Below are 15,094 nucleotides of genomic sequence, written 5' to 3'. Positions count from 1 at the left end.
TAGGGAAATGAATGCAATGTGTGTGTGCCAGGGTACTGCCTGCTTTAGAAAAGAAAGGGCTGCATGGAGTGCCTGTCTTCTCAGTTCCCTGGGCTCTTGTCTCTGGGACCTATGGAGAAATCTCCCTCCTGGAGGGAGATTAATGGGCCAACGGTGTCCAAGGAAATGAAGGGGCTTCCTCCTGGAAGCTCCGGAGCATTTCCTTGTTGCTTTTCCTTGCGTCCCTCAGCAAGCAGTCCCATATCTAAGAGAAGCTCCAGGGCCTGGCTGAAGAGCCAATCTCCTGGGAGCTTGGTCCAACTGTTTTCTTCTGAATCAACGGTTAGAGAGACACGGGGATGCCTCCTGGGCCTTTGGGAAGTCAGGGGGACTGCTTGTGTACTGTTTGCATAATGGCTTGTCACAAAAGAACAGAAAGGATGATTCATCTTTGTGATTGGAAGTAGTTGGACTTAGGGATTAAGAAGACCATTTATTTGGGAGAGAAGACTGGAGGTCTTCCCTTGAACCCATAGTCCTTAGATGATACAGAAAATTGCATCTCTGAGTTCTTTGACAACATAGTGTATCTGAGTAGTTGACGTTCCCAAGAGACAAACTGGATGGGTGAATTTGGATGCATGGCTGAGGGATATAGAAGGTCATGGTGATGCGCTAGTGATCTGAAAGGGTGCTGTGATGGTTTTCTTGGCAGGAAAAAATAATCTCGGGTTCAGGGAAGAGATGAGAACTACAGAAAGTCTCAGAGGGCAGCTGTTCAGGAAGGAAATCTGGTCCCTAAAGTGACAAGAGATTTTACTTTTCAAATGAAATGAGGTTTCTGTTTTTAGGACAAAAAGCTCAGAGGATTTTAAACTAATGATTATGTTGATAATAATAATATCCAATATGTGCCAGGCACTATTCTCAGTGCTTTGTGTGGATCTGCAAATTGTCTCATTTTGAAATTCTCCACAACTCTATGAGGTGAAGACTATTATTATCCCCACTTTATAATTGGGAAATCTGAGGCACAATGAAGTTAAGTAAACTTGTCTCAAGCTCTCACAGCTCATAAGTAGAAGAGGTGAGATGCAAGCCAGGATAAACCACAACTGGCTAGAAGCCCTGTCCATTGGTTTCAAGGATTTAATTGCTCATGGTCTTGTAGAGCCAATGAATACATCGATATAAAGAGAAATTTCTTGATGTAGACAAAGAATTTGAGGGGCTTCATTTTGGATGATCTTTCTTCAGTAAGAAATGATGTGAGACTGTTACTAGAAGAGGAGGTGGTAGGGCTTAGACAAGAGGGAATTGTAGATGTCAAAAATGAAAGCCTCCTTAGAGATCATCCAGAAGAACTTTCCCATTTTAACAAAGATAAAAACTTCAACCCGGAGAACAGAATGACTTGCCGAGGTCATTCAGGTAGAGCTCCTCATCAGGCTCCATGTTCACTTCACCACAACCCTAGTCCCCCTACAGTTTATATTGCTTTCCAAGGCCATAAGAAACATGGTATTTCAAATGTTATATTTTCTGTAATTTACTTTATAGATCTTCAACATAAATTGTGTGGTATAGATGTGGGTTATTTAGTTTGTATCTACACCCTGGTGGGGGGTGGGGGCGGGTCCAGCTTCCTTACTGGGAAATATACAGAGCAAGAGTGATTAGCATTTAAAAATTTTGACCAAGAAGTTGTTCTACAAGCATTTCAGGTATCTTTATCTCTAATGAACACAAGAGGCTTTTAAAATGAACATTAAATGTCTCACTGGTGACCTCAGTAGTGTTCAATATATGTTGATTGGTTAGAAATATGGTAGAGGAGTTCCCAAGCTAACAGAAAGAAGATATAAGGATCTAATAAGCTCTATAGTGTTATCCCTTAGAACCGGTACCCTAGGCTTAATTTGTAAATAGTCCTGTGGGCAGACACTAATGAGGATTCTTGGTTACCTGCCACTAGAATATTGTCTGCCCCAAGTGAACCTTCATGCAAGCTGCTGTTGGAGCACCTAAAAGGAAAGGCTGCTGGACTTGACTGAGCCTACAGAACAGGTTGTCCAATTATTTTTATGCTTGCTTGCTATTATTTTAATGAGAAACAGTATTTTGTCTGAGGCTTACTTTTCAATCTGATGGTGAGGTTATGGGGAGCTATAGTCCTCACTTTAACAGTGGCAAGCTACTAATATCCAACAAAACATACCCAATCATTTGAATGATCAAATTGGCTTAGGTTAGTTTACACAGCTCCACAAAACTAACTATACGTCTCTATTTTGGGCCCAGGTCTAAAGTTAGTAAGCCTCTATCTTGGGGTGTACGGGAAGCTCCCACCCTGGGCGAATATTGGCAGAGCCGTACTTGACCCAGTGGCCTCCCATTTGTGGACCTGAGATTTGCTTTTACCAGAATCTAAGCAGTTTCCCCTACAGCAATCCCTGGTAGTACCTCTTCTGACCTGCTGAGCACTTGTTAATGACCCTGTGCCAGTGTTCTGCTCTTGCAGCATGCCTCATGCCTCGGCATCGCCGGGAGGAAGGTTAGTCATGGTTAGTCAACCATGAAAGTCCAGTGGCTATACAGTGTATGCACACAGGACCGTAAGTGTGTGCACCACGGGGAGAAAGTTCTGGCATACTGAGGACCCTTGATGGCACGCGAAGAGGAAGGTCAAATAGTTCTTTGGTGCAGAAGAAATTTTCTAATCTCAGTACTTTTAACACGAGTTAATAGAACTTCCCTCAACTAGTAACTTAGCTGCTAGAGGAAGAGGGATAGTGCACTGCAGAGGGCAGAGACCACACCTTCCTCAAGGCCTGTTGCAGATGTTTTGATCATCCCACAGTGGTTTTTTAAATAATGGATTTGAGGTGTCTTCAGGTGAGGGCTTGGATTCTCCAGATGACCTCAGGCCCCACCACTCCACACCTGGCCCAACTGACATATTGGAGATTTCAACCCCACTTGAAATTGAGTCCAGGCTCTAGAGGCAGGAATATCTCAGCTAGAATCCTGGCCTTGCTAATTAGCCAGCTGCGTGACTTGGAGGTAGTTGCTTATGTATGTTTTGAGCCACCTCTGATCCCTCCTTTAGAAAATGAAGATGAGAGTATCTCCTTTCTAGCAATGTTGGGCTGATTCCATGAGATAAGGCATTTAGAATGCTTAGAGTCATGTCTTCCTCACAGTATGGGTTCAATGAATGATGGTCAATATTATTTCAGCCTTTGTTGATAGCAAGGATGGCACCATATAAAGTAACGGCAGTGCATCTGTTTTTTAACAAATGGGTTGGCATTTGCCATATCATCTAGTTTAGAGCATGGCTAAGGACCTATCATTATCTAATAAGCAAAGAAGAGAATTCAAAAGTAAAATCATTGCCTTGTCTCTATTTACCATTGCAAAGAGGAGTTTTGCATTGTTTACCTCAGAGACTGTGACTTGAGGCTAGTCTTTGTTCTCTCAAGCCTTGGATTTCCAACCTGAGAGCCATTCACTAATGCTGGCATGGGCCCAAACACCTCACTTGCTTACAGAAATCACATATGTGAAAGTGCCTCATACACTGCCTGGAGCTTAGTGGGTGCTCAACAAATGTTCAAGCTGAATGCATAGATCTCTGTTTGCAGTACGAGGGCTAATTAAACTAGTGATTCCCAAAGTGAGTGTGCATTAGAATCTCCCATAGAGCTTGTTTAAAAAAAAAGACATACCCTTATATTTTCTGACTTAAGACATCTGGAGTGTGACCTAGGAATCATATGTTTAACAAACATCTCTAGTGATTTTGATTGAAGTGGTCCAATTCAAGAAATACGTTTTAAACTAACCAATAAATAGCTTTGGAGATAACAATGTAATATAAGAATATTTGTGACCCTGTAACAGTCTGGCTGACTGTAGATGTTGGCAGCCTTTCTACTTTAAATGTGTAAAGGTGTTCACCCACACAGAGACCCACAACCACATCCGTACAATTACTCCTGTGCATGCTGGGTCCTGTCCCTTCCTGTCTCAATCGTTGCTGGCAGCCTGATCCCTTTCTAGGCAGCTGCAAGAATGAGGCCCCTGCTGCAATAAGTAATTGGCAAGGTACATGAGCCAATCATGGATAATTGAAAGGGAACTGGTTTTGATTGCAATATTTTTAAAAAGTTTTAAAAAATCCTCACCATCCCTCATCACAAACTGGTTTTACTTCTGAAAATATCCCACAGGAATTGTGGGGAATCTAGAGGCTGAGATCATCTGTTGCAGCAAACAACCATGCATGGCAGAGAGGATACACTCACGACTTACTACCAATATGGTGTGACTTGAAGGGTTAAAGGCAACTAAAATCTTAGTGAAGAAACTCCCAGAATTTATCCACGGAGAAAGTCAAATTTTGCCAAATAGCTGAAGTGTATTTGAGGGACTCTTCCTCATCCTCAAGAGTCACCCAGTCCCCACTGACTGCCCACCATCCATTCAGTGTCCCTACTTTCTTAGGAAGGTGCCTTATTTGGGGGCACTTACCTGTCTTGGAAAACTCTTCTAAGGATTCTGCAAGGTAATAGGGGGTAACCTGGTCAAAGAATTCTGGTTGAAATCTTTAAAATTTTTCTTTAGATTTTTATTTATTTATTTGACAGACAGAGATCACAAGTAGGCAGAGAGGCAGGCAGAGAGAGAGGAGGAAGCAGGCTCCCTGCTGAGCAGAGAGCCCAATGCAGGACTCGATCCCAGGACCCTGAGATCATGACCCGAGTCGAAGGCAGAGGCTTAACCCACTGAGCCACCCAGGTGCCCCTGAAATCTTAATGGCTGATAGGAATATAACTCAATCACTTTCAGATGGTATCCTTGCTTTTCAGCACAGGCCTTGAAGTACCATAACACAAATAAATACATTTGCGGAATTTCAGACTAATGGCAGACCACTGTAAGGGGGCAATATTTAGGGCAGTAGGGTGCCATTGGCAGTCCTCAAATGACACTGGGTAAACTTCTAATGACTTCTCTGGAGCAGACCTCAGCTCAGATATGTTCGAGAGTGACATTACTTCTCTTTTCTCACCTCTACCACCTCACAACGTGTTCTTGGCACCAGCCTTGAAAATGGAGTGGATTTTTCAGGTTGTTAGGGAAACAGACAGAGTTTGAGTCGTGCTGTACTTCTTGATTCTCACCCTGCTTAAGGGAGGTCAGAAATCTGAGGAGCAGATGCTACATGCCTCCTTCTGGCATGCATTGACCCAGAGAAGCAAAGTGGAAAGGCAGTTGCTACTGCATGCCAACCTTAACTCTCTCAGGCAGGTTGTTTCTAAAAGGGACACTTCGGGATATGGCAAGAAGCCAAGACTCTGTCATTTGGGCTTATGAGCTACCTCCTCTCTCAGCCTGCCTTCCAGTCTCTTCCAAATCCCTACAGAAAGCAAATAGAAGCTCTCATCAGACATCTAATCATGCCACCTACAGACATGGCTGAACCGGCACAGGGTTGCGGGGAATGTGATAGGGACACCCTTGAATGAGAATGAGCCAAATGTGTCTCTTACAGAACCTTCTTTGGAAGGCAAAGAGGTACAGATGGGCTATGAACTTGTTTGGGAGATTCTTTTTCTTCGGTAATCATGGTCTCTCTGCTCTGGACTCATTTCACTCAAAGTGGTTTGAGTACCAGCAGCATCGGCATCACCTTGGAGTTTGCTAGAGATGCAAATTCTTGGACACTACTGCAGGCCTACTGAATCGGGAACTTCATTTTCACAAGATTCCTGGGTGATTGGTGTACCCATAAAATGTTGAAATGTGCTGTTCTAGACTCGACTGTGTGCCATAGGGTGAAGGGGTCCTTGCCAGCTCTGTTTCCTCTCCGTAGCCCTCCAGAGCTACCATTTAGTGTCTGTGAAGGGGGAATGCTGCCTTGCAATCCTTGCATTCTACATGCCAGCCCAGGGAAAGGACACTTTTGTACGAGACTTTTCAGCTTCCTCACCACCTTACTCCCCTCCTATGACCTCTGTCCCCTGCTGGTGTATCTCCAGCCGATGCCCATGGAGGCACCTTCCAATTCTACAACAGCCTCTGTTTTTTCCTTTTGGTAGTACATATGAAACGTTTATACTTGTTTAGACCATTTAATTGAAGTATGGTTGACATATTAAAAAAAGTCACGAATATTTGCCTCCTGAATAAAATGAATCCCTAGGAACTGTGGCTACTCCCCAAATTACCACAAACTTTGAGTTGCACTTGCCCTGTGCCTTTGATGTACTTACACTGAACCTCCCATGCACAGGTAACTTTTTACTTTGGCCTGCTGATCTTTGCTGACCAGGCCAGCTGGTCTTTGCTTTGGGTAGAGTGAACAGCCACTCTGTGCATCACGTCCAGAAACACACCCGCTTATGTATCTTTCCTTCCTTGAAACTGAGGCATTATGATTCCCACAGTCTCGGGGTTGGTATACCTAATGGGTATACCAACCCCTTAACAGCCACTTTTGGCTAGATTCCTGTATTAGATAAAATGCTGTCACCCCTAAAGTAGAGTGCAGGCCCTCAAGAGGATAGATCAAGAACAGGGATATTCTGACAGAGAAGAAGCAGAAAAGTCCAGAGCAGAGAACAGTACCTAGGTAAGTTTATTGTGGATAGAATACCGGAGAAGGGGCCACTCAGAGACAAGGAGAAGGCCGTGGGCTGGTCAGGCAGAGCCAGAGGAGGAAATTATGGCAAGAGAAGAAGTAGAAGTGTGAAAGAGGACACATTCCGCTTGTGTTCACCTTTGGCCAAGTACTGACCCTTTTTGGGGGGCTGCTGCCCTAGCTCAAGGCTCATCCCACACACAGGCTGAGGCTATTTGTAGCTCTACGTCTGGAGCCCAGACATTTCCCAAGCAGGGAGGGAGTTCCTTTTGCGTCTGCACAACTCCCACACTCCTGCTGAAGAACACCCATCGCCCCCACCTAGGGTTTTAATTGCACCCTCCTGTGGACATTTTATCTACTTAGACCCAAAGTATCAAAGCCAAAGGAACAAAGCCAAAATGTGATTTCTTTTAACAGACCAGGTAACATATGCAGATAATATTCCTGACCTGCCGAGAAGGTAGAACGCAGAAAATATTCCTGACCTGCCCAGAAGGTAGAACGTTTTGTGAAAGGTCCTTCAAATCTGCCGTCTCAATCTGAGGAGTTCAAAGCAAATCATCCTAATAAGCATGTTTACTCCCCCCAAGTTACGAATTCTCTCTTCTCAAATTCTGGCCCTCTCTGAAAATCCATGTTATTAATCCTTTAACCCACTGTATAAAAATGACAAATCTCTTATTTACAAAGGAAGACTAACAACAAAGTCTCCGGAGCCTTATTTATTTTCCAGTCTCTTCAAATCAAATCAGCCAATCATCTCTGACTAGCCCTCATAATGACATTTCCAAATAAATCCACCAGAAGCCCAAACAAGAGCACAAAAATCGCAACCAGTCCCCACTATTCTCATTCCATCTTAGGGAGTAGGGAGGAAAAGGCAGAATTACAGAAACCTCGGATAGAGGTCGAAGTGGGGGGATGTGGAAAACTAGTCTCATTTTAGGGGGAAAAAGTTAAAATTGCCAAGAGGAAGAAAAACTGTGGCTAATTTGGCTCTAAGCTTAGAGAGAGAACAATAGTTTTCTTTGTTCCTTCCCCTCAAACCCTTCCCTCCCTGTCCCTACTTAGTAGATCAACAGGAAGCAGCCTTCTAGGGGAGGCAGTACACTTTGCTGGAAGCTCACCTTTCCAGCCTGCTGATTGCCATCTATTTTTATGGCCCAAATGAACAGCATCACCTTCCTCCCTCCTCTCCACATAAAAAATAGATTAAAAAAAAAAACCCATAATAAACCTTGTGAGAAGGTGACTTAAGTCTTTGACTGACACCACGGAGGCGACCTCTGCGTACTTCAGTGGGCTAAGCCAGCTGGCCAGAGGGTCCAAGAAGTGAGCTAAGCCAGGGAGCTTATTGAAGACTGGCCAGCAGACAGAGGAGAGGGCCAGCAACAGAGGCACAAATATGGGGAGCTGGGGGTGGGAGGTGGAGCTGGAGCAGTGGAGATTGGTTAGCAAGACGCAGACCCGAAGATCCGTTTGAGGGCAGGAGCAGTGACACTGCAGGTCCTCATCCTGGTCCAAAGACTACGTGAAAAAGACCAACACGAAAACCAAACCAAACCCACCAAAGAACAGAGAAGCCGAGCAGGGGAGATGGTTCCTTCTCAAATGGACCTCAACTGGTAAATGGATCCTGGCAATTAGAATAATTAGATAATTAGATTGTGACTCTGTGGGCAAAGAGACGGAAACCTGTCTCAGCTCAGTACACTTGGTAGTGAAATGCGCTCAGTTATAAAAGGAGCGTGCTCTCGGCAGGTATACTTCACGGGGCTCGAAAAAAAAATTAATGGAATAAAAATGTGCAGCTGATGAGTTAGATTTAGGCAGCCAAAGGGATTTTGCCGGGGGCTACATTAGAGACCGTGCTCCTAAGTCCCACCATCACTACTGCGCCTCCATCAACAGATTTTTATTTAAGCCAACGCGTTTAGAGCACAATTCCATGGTGAATAACCTTTAAGGTTACATTTGCCTTTTCCTTGCTTCTTGCAAACAGTGCGTAATCCACGAGCACATTTGTTGGCTGTAAAGGTGTACAACAGCAATTTTTGCAATGACAGTGCGGAGAGGGAATATGAGATCTGTGTGCTAATGAGCTGACACTGCAGAGGCTGGGGCGATGTAGTGTGGAGTGCACTACAAGTGCACAGCAGCAAGACACGGGAGGGGACTTCAAGGGAATCCGAGGCGGCTCCGGAGGAACCAGAGCAGCAAAGCCACGTAAATGAGACCCAGCCCTCCCTCTTGTTTCCACAACCCCCAAAGCCCAAGGATGATCAGATGGGTTTTTTTCAAGAACAGACATGGAACTTAAAAACCTGTGTGTACATCTCTTCTTATACACACTAGTTGTGTGTGTGTGAACGCATGCATCCTGAAACTATAACATTCATATCATCCTCCTTTCTGGGGTCGTCTAGCTAAACTGAAGTCAGACAGCAAGCTCAATTAATTCCTATGAAATGGGAACCTGTGCTCCAAATCTGTTGAGTATCTTCGATACACTTCAATTCACCTCTGATCTGAGATCCTAAATGATCCACGTTTCAAAGCCAAAGAGACTTTTTATTGGCCTCTTAAGACACAGAACGAAGTTGGAGTCTGTCTTAAGTAAACCTCTTGGGGGTTGTGCAGAAAAAAAAATGGTTGCTGGTGAAGAAAAGTCTTTAAATAACCTTCTGAATACACTGGGGGAGGGGGTGTGGAGCAAGGACACACACAGAAAGCATTACCCTTGTTTATTCTTTAGGAGTTTATTTACCTGCATACCTAAGCCCTGGAAAGTGTGAGCCGGCCCAAGGAATGGGGATGCAGGGAATATCACCGGAAGAAATCAATTCTAGGGCTAGGATAGGCTGAAACTAGGAATTCTGAATGGAAACAGGGAAAAGTTTTTTTAATTTTTGCCTTTCTATTCCATACTGAACCAGAGAGGAGAGGTGGGTGACCAGATTTGTACTCATAAGGGGTTTTCTCTGGTTCTCCCCAGGTCTCCAGGAAGGGGCAGGAGAGAGGATCCAGGGGTTTCTTCTGTGCACAATAGTGCAATCACTTGGAAGAATAGAACCTGGGATCACCCGCCAGGCTTCAGTTCTGAACTAGTATTGCTATGCCAGCATCTGAGATATATGACCTCTATTTCTCTGGGAAAAAGAACAAGGCGGGGGATGGGGGAGTGCGGGTAGGATAAGCTACACCTCCAGGGCTCCCATGGACCCTAGAAATGCTTGTTTTCTGCATTCAGAGACTATCAGACTGTGGTTGGACTAGTCATCTTTCTCATGCTAAGCTTCTAAGCAGCAGCTGCCCGGAGACAGCTTTGGTATCTGGCCCCCATTCAATGATTGTGACATTCAGAGAGGAACTGTTTCAGGGACCAGAGAAGATGGTAGCTTTCTTCCTCTGTCTCCTGAGCTGTTCAGTCTGAGAGTGCAACAGGCAGCTGGGTACACATCACTGGTTTCTGGATATTTCTCCTGTGTGTGTCTTTGTGTGCATACATGTGTATTTGGTATAATTAAAAGCAAGGTCATTTTTTTGTTTTGTCTTTCTTGTTGCCCAGTGAGCCACACCCATTATCCTACATTTTCAAGCCCTCAGCCATAACCTAGCCTTGTAAGTTTTTAAACACAAGTGCTGTGGATTGAGGGGATAGGAACTGATCAATTTCTTTTCCTTTCCCATGCTTGTTCCTTTATTGCCCTGCGAGGTTAAGACATTAAGGCAACGCAACACCAATATGAATGACTTATTGCCTCAATTGTTCTCAAGGCTGAGCTTTTCACAAGGCAAGGACCATTTACTTCTTACTACTTGGTAGGGTTCCGATGGCCCTCAGCAGGTGGGCGTCAATCCAATTTGACCACAGAAAAACAGGACCAAAGACCTTGGAAATCAGTCATTCCTAAGAAGTTCATTGGCATTCTTATCCCAGTTCTCATCAGTGGAAAGATACTAAAGTGAGTTGAAATAAATATTATTCATTATTATTAATAAATCCTGCTAGTTTTATGTATTTGGTTTTAAATCTGTTCTAATTGATACTTAGGAAGCTGCATTTGAGATTCAGCTTCTTGACAAGATCACAGTGCTGCAGGATTAAGAGTCAGATGTGTGTTGTAAGTGCTGTAGCGACAGGCTGGGATTACTGAAATAAGATGCAAAGTATAGACAGACATTTTGTAACTTTCACACTTAGCTGGAATTAATAAGTTCCTATTTTTGTCAATGTCGGAAAGCCAATGAATGTCAAATACAGAGTATCTCAGAACATGTTCATATAAGGATCTGTACCTTCAGCTAAAATTTTCTTAAACCTGCTAAAGTGTCACATTTCTTGCAAAGTACTTCACCCCCATCCCCTTGACCTAAGCCTTCAAATCCAAGGAAACTGTGACCTTGGTGACCCTTTCAAGAATTTTTGGAAGTCACATATCCTTTGAAGCAGAAGCATTGAAGAAAGTTATATACAAAGTTTACCCCAAAGAAACGTAAATATCATTTCTCCCTTGAAATAAAATTTAAAAACCCAAATGCCAAACTACACCAGCCGTAAAATCAAAACATATTTATGCCATCATCAGCCTCACTGTTGTGAGAACTTTTAGTAAAATCAGCTTAGATGAAGAATTACCAGTCTTTCTCATAAAACATTCCATTCAAGAAAAACCTGTGTCCAACAGACTATTGGTCATTTGGGTTCCCATGGTTTTGCTTCTCAAAACGTCCCCTTTCCGGAGGAACAATCACAGAACACAAATAGGTATTTCAGAAATGGCTTTGGGGATGATGAAATTCATCCTTTTTGATATTTAGGTTTTCTGCTGCAAGTCTCCTCATCCCCCTCCACCTTTTGCTCTAAGAACTGTGTGGTCCTTAAGAAGGGGGGTGAGGAACAATACTAGGGATAGCAGAAATAGCTCCCCTAATAGTACCTCAAGCACCGTCTTCTCCCTTCTCTTCGTTTGCCAGGCATTCATCACTTGTAATGAGTTTGTAGTCTTATCAGTTCCCATCAGAGTTCTCTCAGTAAGAAAGGTGATATTATAGGACAGAAAGAGGCCAAGAAACCCAGCCTGATCTGTGCCTCAAGGTCACTTGTTTGCAGAATTTCTCATATTTGGCTCCTAAATATTTGGTGATTGTCAAATTCAGCTCATTCCTACAGCCAGGCATGAGCTTTAACAGTCAAGTAATGTACATCCTGAATTGACTCAATCAAGAGGTTTTTTTTTTTTTATCCCATCTGAAAAAATTTTCCTGAACAACCGTGCTGTTTTTTCTTTCTTTTTTTTCCCCAGCCCAAAGAGGGGGTGTGGGGGAGGGAACGCCAGTTTAGCAAGGAAGGAAATAAAACTTTTGCATCTAACATTATTCACAATAGAGTTTTGTGCACTGCCTTAAGTCCCTCAGCGGAACCTACAGAGTTGATTAATGTCGCATGAAACCGGGATTGATGAGAGCCCCTGAAATGTCTACTGAGGCAATCACATCCCCTCTCCAGCACACACGCAGACCCCAAGTCCCACAAGCAAAATTCAGGTGAGGTCCCGAAAGTCCCGAAGGGAGGAAAAGCGGATCTACTTACAAGCATTAGTCACAGAAAAACTATTGGAAGAATCCAAGTGATCTACGTGGTAATTCAAATGGAAGGGCTTCTCTGTGGTGTTCTGGTTGGTGTTGTATAACTGCACGGCAAAGCGGAAAGCGCTGTGCTCCTGCACCGTGTTTCTCATGAAAAGTCCACCTATAAGCAAAAGGAACCGACATTTGGTTCGTGTTCTCCCCCAAGACCGGCTAGTAATTGGGGAGCATTACAGATAGGGGACATATTTCAATGGCACCGCGGTGTGCGGTGATTATTGATTTTCAACCTGTGTGTCTTTCTAGACTCTTGCGAACTCAAATTTTGGCCAAGAGAAACCTGGTTTTCCTCTTCACTGAAGAGGAAGAGAAGAGGCCAGAGACAAGGGGGAAAGGCGAGAGGGGGAAGAGGCGGTTGCTTTGGGGTAGGACGATGGAACCAAGCGCGGGACTTGGTTCTTTCTCAGGCAGTAGCTTCCTCTTCACTTCTCTCCCCGCTACTCCTCCTCCCATTCCCGTCTCCCCGACGCCCATCTCTACAAGCTGGTTCATCTTTTCTTGGTGCAAAGGGAAGGGTTGGGAAGAAAAACAATTCCATTCCCCCTGCTGCCCCATCTTATTCCGGGTAGCCATCCACCCCCCAACCCGGATACTACTGGGGTTTGGTTCGGTAACGGCAACGATTCTAACTTCTCGACTTGTAAATACAAGACAGAAGCTGAGAGAACTCTCTCCCAGCGCCCGGGAGCCGGGCTCCAGACAGACACAGCGGCAATTCATGAATTCATGGTCTGCGTGACTTCGTCGCCCGCCCGCCGGCTTGCTCGCATGGCTCCCTGCCTCACCCCCCGCCTCCTACCCCATCCGCCACCAGCCCCGGCTGCCGCCCGGGTCTGGGGGATCCGGGGTGGGCTTCCAGCTCCCCCAGCTCTAGCCGGTCTCCGGCAGAGGGACGCGCGAGACGGGGCGCCCTGGCGCGGCCAGACAGGCGGCATCACCCTGGGACAACTTCCAGCCGCCGCACGCACGCCATGGCAAAGTCCAGAGCAGCGAGCCGAAAACCCGCGACTCTTCGCCCCTTTGCAGCCTCCCGGCCTCCCGCATGCCTCCCCTGCTCCGCTCTAATCGGAAACCCCGGCAGCCCACCGCTCCCACCCCCAGCCTCAGGAGACCCCTCTACTGTCTCCGCCACTCCACAGACCAGCCGGCCCGCTGGGGCTCAGGTCCCCGCGGCGCCTGCCCGGTCCCCATCCCCGGTCCCCATCCCCGGTCCCCTCCCGAGGCCATGCAGGATGGGGACCCGCGGCCGCACTAGCCCCGCCGGGGCAGTGGTCTCGGGCTCAGGGGAGCCTGGCCCGACTGGCTGCTTGCTCACGCTTACCTATGCTGATGGTGTTGGGGAATCCTCCGTGAGAATGACCCAAAAGCCCCAGGACTAATAAGAAGACTGCCCGGAGCACGTTTTGCCCCATTTTCTTCTGCCTGGCCATGCTACGCCTAAAACGAAGCTGACAAGAGCATGGACGCAACTCAGGAGTCGTCAAAATAATAATAGAAAAAGAAAAAGAATTCGCCGGCTCTTACACCCCCTCCCCTCAACTTGCTCTCGCTCACTCTTCCTTTCCACCCCACACTAGTCCTCCTCCTCCACCGCCTCCTCTCTCTCTCTCTCTCGATCTCTCTCTCCCTTCCTTGCTCCCTCTCCCGGCTCTCTCACACCCCCTCCCCGCCCCCCACCTCACTTCTGTCTTCACACCAATCTGGAAGGCGGGTTCATTGGCTGCAAGCTCCGTTCGCCAAAGCGATCTCTCTCCCTATCACTACGTGAGAGAGAATGAGAGAGAGAGAGAATAAAAACCTGAAACACCGAACAAAACAAAAAAGATGAAACACTGAGAAACAAAACAAACAAAACCCCCAAAGAAACAAAAGAGAGAGACAGAAAGAAATTATAAAGAAAATCCTAGACTTTTCTTCCCCCAGAAGATGGTGGGTCTAAAGAGGGGAAAAAAGAAGGAAAGAGCGAAAAGGCTCAGCGCCGGTGAATTGGGCTCTTCCAATTGGGCCGGTAGGGGGATATTGATCAAAGTTGATCTGACGTGGAATTAAAGCCGCACACCGCTTAGCTCCACTGCAAACTGCAGCCCCGGACTGCAAAGCTTCGGTGCTGGCGTTTGTCAACACGGGAGATGGGATCGATAGAAATACACTAGCCTTCGCTTGGCTAGCCTTTCAAGGGACATCTGGCCCTTTAAAAAAGAAAGAAAGAAAGAAAGAAAGAAAAGCTGCATTGCCTCTGCATTTGTGTGTCTATCTTAAAGAAGGGGGGTCTTGGGGGGGGTTAGCAGTTACTCCGGAGTCTTTGTAGAGACTCGAAGCAGTTCCCATCACAATGCGCCCGAAGATGCTGCGCATGCCTGATCCCTGCCGCTCAGTTTTTACAGCAGAGATCGGAGGGCGAGTGAACGACCGGCCCCCCTACTCCCCCAAGGCTCTGGGAGGCCAGTACCTCCCCTTACCCAAGTGCAGAGCCGGGCTTGCGGCAGCGGCGGGGACAGGGCAGTGATGCGCAGTCTGGGGTTGACTGTTTTGGAGGGCGTAGAAAAGTATGTGCGTGGAAGTGGTAACCAAAAGGTTAATGGAAGGGACGCTCAGTCCCACCGACGAAGGAGAGAGGTATGGGAATGTGCTGGGATAGGGGCCAGGATTGAAAGTTAAGATTGGAGGAAACTGTCCCTAGATACTTTGCTCCATTGCTATAGCCTCTGGACAAAGCAGCCTGGTTCCCTGACTGATGACCCCAGAGGCTCTCAGTTATCCCCCAGTTCTCTTTTATTTCCTGTTTTAAGGAGAGGAATGAACCTTCTGAGTCAG

General features: G+C 46.0%; 1 protein-coding gene across 5 annotated transcripts in view; it reads right to left on the bottom strand.

Annotated features, from left to right (window-relative positions):
• The window catches only part of GRIA3 (glutamate ionotropic receptor AMPA type subunit 3), a 291,350-nt gene extending 277,258 nt beyond the window's left edge, over nt 1–14,092 (bottom strand). For 3 of the 5 annotated variants that reach the window (XM_045995278.1, XM_045995281.1, XM_045995277.1), the window contains exons 1-2: nt 13,602–13,861; nt 12,225–12,383 (exon numbers count right to left, since the gene is read on the bottom strand). In XM_045995278.1, the coding sequence (XP_045851234.1) occupies nt 12,225–12,383; nt 13,602–13,710 (268 nt within the window). In that variant the 5' untranslated portion in view covers nt 13,711–13,861. Of the gene's footprint in view, nt 1–12,224; nt 12,384–13,601; nt 13,862–13,957 lie in introns of those variants that run through there. The other 2 variants (XM_045995279.1, XM_045995280.1) reach the window with 2 other exon arrangements.
• Between the last annotated feature and the right edge of the window lie 1,002 nt (nt 14,093–15,094).

The sequence above is a fragment of the Meles meles genome, chromosome X (assembly GCF_922984935.1).
Source record: "Meles meles chromosome X, mMelMel3.1 paternal haplotype, whole genome shotgun sequence".
Classification (NCBI taxonomy): Eukaryota; Metazoa; Chordata; class Mammalia; order Carnivora; family Mustelidae; genus Meles; species Meles meles.
Note: the sequence above shows the minus strand (reverse complement) of the source record. Positions and strands in the feature narration are given on the sequence as shown.